This window comes from Neophocaena asiaeorientalis, unplaced genomic scaffold (assembly GCF_003031525.2).
Source record: "Neophocaena asiaeorientalis asiaeorientalis breed wild unplaced genomic scaffold, Neophocaena_asiaeorientalis_V1.1 scaffold879, whole genome shotgun sequence".
NCBI classification, from domain to species: Eukaryota; Metazoa; Chordata; class Mammalia; order Artiodactyla; family Phocoenidae; genus Neophocaena; species Neophocaena asiaeorientalis.
Genome location: NW_020175527.1, coordinates 248,987 through 256,629, shown reverse-complemented (window position 1 = coordinate 256,629; position 7,643 = coordinate 248,987). Strand labels below are relative to the sequence as shown.

General features: G+C 41.4%; 1 protein-coding gene across 1 annotated transcript in view; it reads right to left on the bottom strand.

Annotated features, from left to right (window-relative positions):
* The window catches only part of FBXO22 (F-box protein 22), a 30,821-nt gene extending 24,889 nt beyond the window's left edge, over positions 1-5,932 (bottom strand). The window contains exons 1-2 of the mRNA XM_024768986.1: positions 5,683-5,932; positions 5,179-5,317 (exon numbers count right to left, since the gene is read on the bottom strand). Coding sequence (XP_024624754.1) covers positions 5,179-5,317; positions 5,683-5,837 — 294 coding nt within the window. The 5' untranslated portion in view covers positions 5,838-5,932. The remainder of the gene's footprint in view (positions 1-5,178; positions 5,318-5,682) is intronic.
* Positions 5,933-7,643: the final 1,711 nt, after the last annotated feature.

Below are 7,643 nucleotides of genomic sequence, written 5' to 3'. Positions count from 1 at the left end.
AGTGAGAGGCCCACGTACCAAAAAAAAAAAAAAAAAAAAACCAATTACATGCCAATAAAATGGACAACCTAGAAGAAAGGGATAAATTTCTAGCAACATATAATATCCTAAGACTGAATCAGAAAGAAACAGAAAATATGAACAGACCAATTAGCAACACTGAAACTGAATCAGTAGTTTAAAAACTCCCAAACAAAAGTTCAGGACCATGGAGCTTCACAGGTGAATTCTACCAAACATTTAGAGTTAACACCTATCCTTCTTAAATTATTCCAAAAAAAAGAAGAGGAAGAAATGCTTCCAAACTCATTCTTATGAGGCATCACCCTATACCAAAACCAGATAAAGACACCACAAAAAAGGAAAATTACAAGCCAATACCCCTGATGAACATAGATGCAAAACTCCTCAACAAAGTATAAGCACACCAAATTCAATAATACATTAAAAGAATTATACACCATGATCAAGTGGAATTTATCCCAGGGATGCAAGGATGGTTCAATATCTGCAAGTCAATCCATGTAATACACCACATGAACAAACTTAAGAATAAAAATATGATCATCTCAATAAATGCAGAAAAAGTTTTTGACAAAATTCAATATCCATTTATGATAATAACTCCAGAAAGTGGATATAGAGGAAACATACCTCTACATAATAAAGGCCACATATGACAAACTCACAGCTAACATCATACTAAATAGACACCATACTAAATAGTGAAAAGCTGAAAGAAAACATTTCCTCTAAGATTAGGAACAAGACAAGGATGCCCACTCTTGCCACTTTCGTTCAACATAGTATTGCAAGTTCTAGCCATGGCAATCAGACAAGGAAAAGAAATAAATGGAATCCAAATTGGAAAGGAAGTAAAGCTCTCACTGTTTGCAGATAACATAATACTATATACAGAATACCCTAAAGAAACTACCAAAAAAAATTAGAGCTATTAACTGAATTCAGTAAAGTTTCAGGATACAAAATTAATATACAGAAATCTGTTGTGTTTCTATACACTAACAAAGAACTATCAGAAAGAGAAATTAAGAAAACATCACTTACATCAAAAAGAACTGGGACTTCCCTGGTGGTCCAGTGGTTAAGACTCCATGCTCCCAATGCAGGGGGCCCGGGTTCAATCCCTGGTCAGGGAGCTAGATCCCGCATGCCCCAACTAAAAGAGCCAGCATGCTGCAACTAAAGATCCTGCATGCTGCAACTAAAGATCCCACATGCCGCAATTAAAATGACCCCACACGCAGCAACAAAGATCCCACATGCCACAGCCTAAATAATAGATATTAAAAAAATAATAAAAGGGACTTCCCTGGTGGTCCAGTGGTAAAGAATCCGCCTTCCAACACAGGGAACGTGGGTTCGATCCCTGTTTGGGGAATTAAGATCCCACATGCCGCAGGGCAACTAAGCCCGCACACCACAACTACTGCGCTCACGCACCTCAATGAGTGAGCCCACATGCCGCAAACTACAGAGCCCACCCACCACAACTACAGAGAAGCCCAAGCACTGTAATGAAGAGACCATGTGCCACAATGAAAGATCCTCCATGCCTCAACGAAGATCCCATGTGCCTCAACTAAGACCCAACGCAGCCAAAAAAATAAAGAAAATAATTTTTTTAAAAAGCCCTAGGAATAAAATAACCAAGGAGGTAAAAGGTCTGTACTCAGGAAATCATAAGACACTGATGAAAGAAACGGAAGATGACACAAATGGCAAGATATGCTGTGGTCATCAACTGAAGAATTAATATTGTGAAAATGACCATATGCCCCAACATACTATAGGTTCAATGCAATCCCTATGAAAATACCAAAAGGCATTTTCATAAAACTACAACAAATAATTCTAAAATTTGTATGGAAACACAAAGGACCCGGAATAGCCAAAACAACCTTGAGAAAAAAGAACAAGGCTGGAGATGTCACGTTCCATGATTTCAAACTATACTACAGTAATCAAAACACTGTGGTACTGGCACAAAAACAGACACATAGATCAATGTAACAGAATAGAGTCCAGAAATAAACCCACACTTACATAGTCAATTCACCTATGATGAAGGAGGCAAGAATATACAATGGGGAAAAGACAGCCTCTTCAATAAATGGTGTTGGGAAAACTGAAGAGCTACATGCAGAAGAATCAAACTAGACTACTTTCTCACACTGTACACAAAAATAAACTCAAAAGGCATTAAAGACTTAAATGTAAGACCTAAAACCATAAAATTACTAGAAGAAAACATAGGCAGTACACTCTTTGACATGAGTCTTCACAATATTTTTTGGATATGTGTTCTCAGGCAAGGGAAACAAAAGCAAAAATAAACAAATGGGACTATATCAAACTAAAAAGCTTTTGCAGTGAAAGAAACTATCAACAAAATCAAAAGGCAGCCTACTGAATGGGAGAAGATATTTGCAAACAATATATATCTCTTATGGGGGTTAATATCCAAAATCTACAAAGAACTCATATAACTTATGCAAAAAAACAAACAACACAATTAATAAATAGGCAGAGTAAAGCAACCATACTCCAATAAAAATTATTTATATATAAAAAAAGGCAGAGAACCTGCATAGACTCCAAAGAAGACTTACAGACAAGCAACAGACACATGAAAAGATGTTCAACATCACTAATCATCAGAGAAGTGCAAATCAAAGCCATAACAAGATACCACCTCATACTAGTCAGAATAGGTACTATCAAAGAGAAGAAACAATAAGTGTTGGCAAGGATGCAGAGAAAAGGTAACTTCATGCATCGCTGATGGGAATGTAAAATGATATAGCCACTGTAGAAAACAGTATGAAAGTTCCTCAAAAAATTAAAAACAGAACTACCATATGACCAGCAATACCACCTCTGGGTATTTTTCTGGGAGAAAAAACAAACAAAAACACTAATTTGAATAGATATATGCACTGCAGCATTATTTACAATAGCCAAGATACAGAAGCAACCTAAGTGCCCACAAATAGATGAATGGATAAAGATGTGGTATACCTACAATGTGATATTACTCAGCCATAAAAAAAGAATGAAATCTTGCCATTTGTGACAATACAGTTGGACCTAGAGGGTATTAGGCTAAGTAAAATAAGTCAGAGAAAGGCAAATATCATATGATTTAACTTATATGTGGAATCTAAAAAACAAAACAAATGAACAAATGTAACAAGTCAGAAACAATCATAGATAGAGAATAAACAGGTGGCTGTCATTGGGGAGGGAAGTTGGGGGATGACTAAAACAGGTAAGGGAGATTAAGAGGTACAACCTCCCTGTTACAAAATAAATGAGTCCCAGGGATGAAATGTACAGCATGGGGAATATAATCAATATTATAATAACTCTGTATGGTGACAGAGGAGAACTAGACTTATGGTGATCATTCTGTAATGTATAGAAATATTAAATCACTATATTGTACATCTGGAACTAACTTAGTGATGTAAGTCAAGCATACTTAAATTGTAAAATAATTAATTTTCCCGAAGAAAACAAAGCAGACAGACACACACACGTATTTCAGTTGCCAACATTTAAAATTCCCACAAAATATTTATATAAAATGTGGATTTATTTTGAAAAAGTAGACATTCTGGCAACACTTATTAGACTGCATTCCCCCTGACTGGGGCCAAGGAGAAGCAAGCACTATCTGGTCTGCCATAGCCCTATTACTTTTTATGATGTCACACTGAGTCATCCACCCACTGTGAGTTACCTAACTCTGGAGTCATTTGAGTTCGTGATGCTGGGTATAGTGAGTAAAGGAGAGAGAATTTAAGAGATTTAGGTGTTAGTGCTGACTCTGCCATAAACCAGCAGAATAACCCCTGGAAGTGCTTAGGCCCTGGGTTTCCTATTCTTAAAGTTTGGAAGTCTAACCCTGAGGTTTTATGATTCTCTTTTCTGGTACGTACTGAGAAGCAGCTGCTGAATTTTCCTTCCCAAGTCTCACTAGAAGTGACAGTGGCAGTCATCAACATGAAATGTTCTCAAAGCAAAATAGAAGACAACTAGAATCTCATTTAAAGAAGTTCCAAATGACAAGATGTCTTATAAAATTTTCAGTGGATTTTAAAATATTTCTAGTAAAAATGCTAAATCAACTTTCTTTATGGCTATAAAGTATCATGTCTACTAGATAATTTGGCAAACACAAAGAAAAAGAGCATGAATGATTTGGACAAGGTTTTCATGTTTTTGTCTCCACACTAGAGTTTTCTACAATATATAAATTTCTTTAAGGGTATTAGTATATGAATTTTAGTAATGATATTAATAGAGAATAATACTTTCAATTATTGAAAACATTATATTCCTGGCACTGTAGGTAATGTTACATGGGTTAACTTTCCATTATTTAATCCTTACAACTCTGTAAGAGTGTAAACGGCATTATTTTCATTTTACAGGCTCAGAGAGTTTAGGTAACATTTTCAAAATCACACAGCTAGTAGTATGTGCCAAAGCTGGGTTCACACCTATGTCTGCCTGGCTTTAACAGCCATTGCAATATATAAACTTTTAAAGCTAAATAAAAATAATACTTGCAGTGGTAAAAATCTGAAGGAAAAGAAACAAAAGTTTTTAAAAACACAGTGTACACACACACACACACACACACACACACACACACACACTTCTACCCCCAAAGGAAACTGTTGCTAGCATTTTGGCTTATTTCTTTTCTGTTCTTCCTTTTTTGCTTTTAATAATTTAGATTATACTAAACATATCATTTTAAACAGGACCAGGGATTGAAATTTTGGGGTTTCAGTATTGGTTCTTGGCATTTTTATGTGACACTATGCAATAGAGAGCCTTCAGTTACCACCCCTGCAAAACAGTGACAAGGAAAGCAGGTAAAAGTATGGTTCTAAACAGCATTTTCATAACAGTGGCAATCTGGATACATAAAGTGCCCAATATGTGAAGAACGGTCAAAGCAGCCATGGCACATCCTTACAATATAGTCATTAAAACTGATGTTTACAAAATCTTTTCACGTCACGAGAAAAACCTGCCTAAATTACAAAAAGTAACGTCATATACAAAATTGTTGCATTTAGTTCTCAACGACTGACCCACCAACACTGCAAAGGACTGTAAACAACACCCATTCTTACTTACCTCAAGCTTTTCAGCTACCACGCGGACCAAGCAATGCTCCTCCAGGTGGCCGGCAATCGCCAAGCGCGCGGAGATCCAGGTCACACTCCGATGGGTCCGCAACACTCTGCGCACACACTCCCTCCATAAGCGACACACGCTGGGGACGCAAACGCACAAAGGGCTGTGAACGGACGTTCACTTCCCTCTCTCCCGCGGCTCACAAACCACCGGCCCCCACCACCCATTAGCGCAACTGCAGGAGATTCCTGCGGGATCCAAAGTCCCCAGGAGGGGGAGGCGTCGGGCGCCGGTTCGGAGGGAGAGCCGGGGGCAGAGAAAACCTGGCTCCTCTGGGAAAGGTCCACGGGAGCACTACGGCCGGGGTACCTAGCTTATGGGGCCACCACCTGGGGCAGGGGTAGGGATAGGGAGCCCGGGTCATCCCTGGGTCCCGACGGTATCCGCCCACCCCGCCAGCCCAGGCAAGTCCCGAGGTAAGCTTCCCGCCTCCTCTCCCCTCACCCGGCCACCCGCAGCAACGCCTTGGCGGGCAGGAAGGTGAGGACACGCTCCACCACCTCCGCTAGGTTACTCAACACGAAGGTGCTTCGCAGGTCTGCGGGGGAGGAGCCGCGGCGATCACCGCCACCGCCACCGCCACCGCCCACCGGCTCCATGCCTCACCAACCCGACGGGGAAGCAGTACGGCGGCTCCGAGGGAGCGGCGTAGGCCGGGCCGCGCGCGTACTGAGCAGGCGCGCGCGCCACTTCCGGCCGGTCAGGGGAGGTGGTGCCGCTGAGGAGGCGCCCACGTGACTCCAAGCCAAAGCGTTTCCGGCGCTGGTCTGGGAGCGGCGGCAGGTTCTTGGAGGTGGTGGCCACGCGTCCTGTAATCCTCCCGGAACTTTCCAGGAGGCTTTCCACAGTCGAACCACATCCATCTCCTTCTGTGCCTCTCACTGCACTTGCAGCGGTATTTTCTTTGTCGGTACAGGTCTTTCTCTAATTCATGAGTTCTGGAAGGCACAGACTAAATAATGGGTCTTCACAGTCCCAATGCCTGTTAACAGCATGAGTCCAATTTTTGAACTGGCAGTATCTGCTTTAAGATAAACTGTGAAAATCACCACCTTTATTCAACACCGTGCAGCCCTCAAGTGCTGAATGTGTTCAACGGCTTAAAGAGCACCTACCATTGCTATGAAAGCACGCCCCCAAACACTAGTTCCCTGCTAGTAGCATCAGATTCACCTGAAAAATTCTGTTTGGCGTATTCTCGGTCCTCACCCCAGGCCTACTTAAACACTTGGGGGTGGGGCCCAGCAGTCGTAGTTTTAGCTTTACTGTGATTTAAGCTTTCCCGTGATGCAAGCCCAGCTTGAGAATCACAGATAGAAGGAATGTAAGCACAGCAGATACTGCTGTATCCCCAGCTAACATCTATTCCTCTTGCCGCTTCCTGGCTAACAAGGGCCTGATCTGATGCCCAGCTCTTGACTGGTAAATTTGGTTGGTCTAAACAAGCTGGTTTCAAACATTTTGGCCTCAGGACTGCTTCACAATCTTAAATATTGGCAACACTAAAGAGCTTCTTTAGATGGGTTATGACTATATTTACCATATTAAAAATTAAAACACTGGGGGCTTCCCTGGTGGCGCGGTGGTTAAGAACCCACCTGCCAATGCAGGGGACACGGGTTCGAGCCCTGGTCCAGGAAGATCCCACACACCCTGGAGCAACTAAGCCTGTGCCACAACTACTGAGCCTGTGCTCTAGAACCTGCCAGCCACAACTACTGAAGCCCACGCTTCTAGAGCTGGTGCTCCTCAACGAGAAGCCACCGCAACAAGAAGTCCGCGGACCGCAACGAAGAGTAGCCCCCGCTCGCCGCAACTAAAAGAAAGCCCACATGCAGCAACGAGGACCCAACGCAGCCAAAAATAAATAAATTTTATTTTTTTTTAAATTAAAACATTGTAATATTAATTCACTTAAAATTCATGACACATAAACAAAATAACTTATGAAAAAATAACTTTACCAAATCTCCACCACTCTCCCCCTCCAATATTGAATAAGTGTAGCATCTTTACATCTTGCAAACCTCTAATTTCTGGCTTAATAGAAGACAGCTTGATCTGCTTCTGAATTCAATCTGTTGCAATATCACATCTATCACATCACATAGCCTCTGGAAAACTCCACTGTACACTTGTGAGAGAATGAGAGTGAAAATAGCAAATAATGCTTTAGTGTTAAGAGAATTGTTTTGATCTTAAAAACCTCCTAGATGGGTCTCAGGAGCCTCCAGCTTTCTCCAAATCATAACTTGAGAACCACTGGTCCATATTAATCATGAAGGTCTCATTCTTTTCACCAGCCATTAGTTTAGGGGTAGACACAGGCCCGAGTTCTAGCCAAGGAAAAGTGAGAGGCAATAATGCTTTGGGGGTGGGGGGGGGACTTCTAAAGAGCTCCTCAC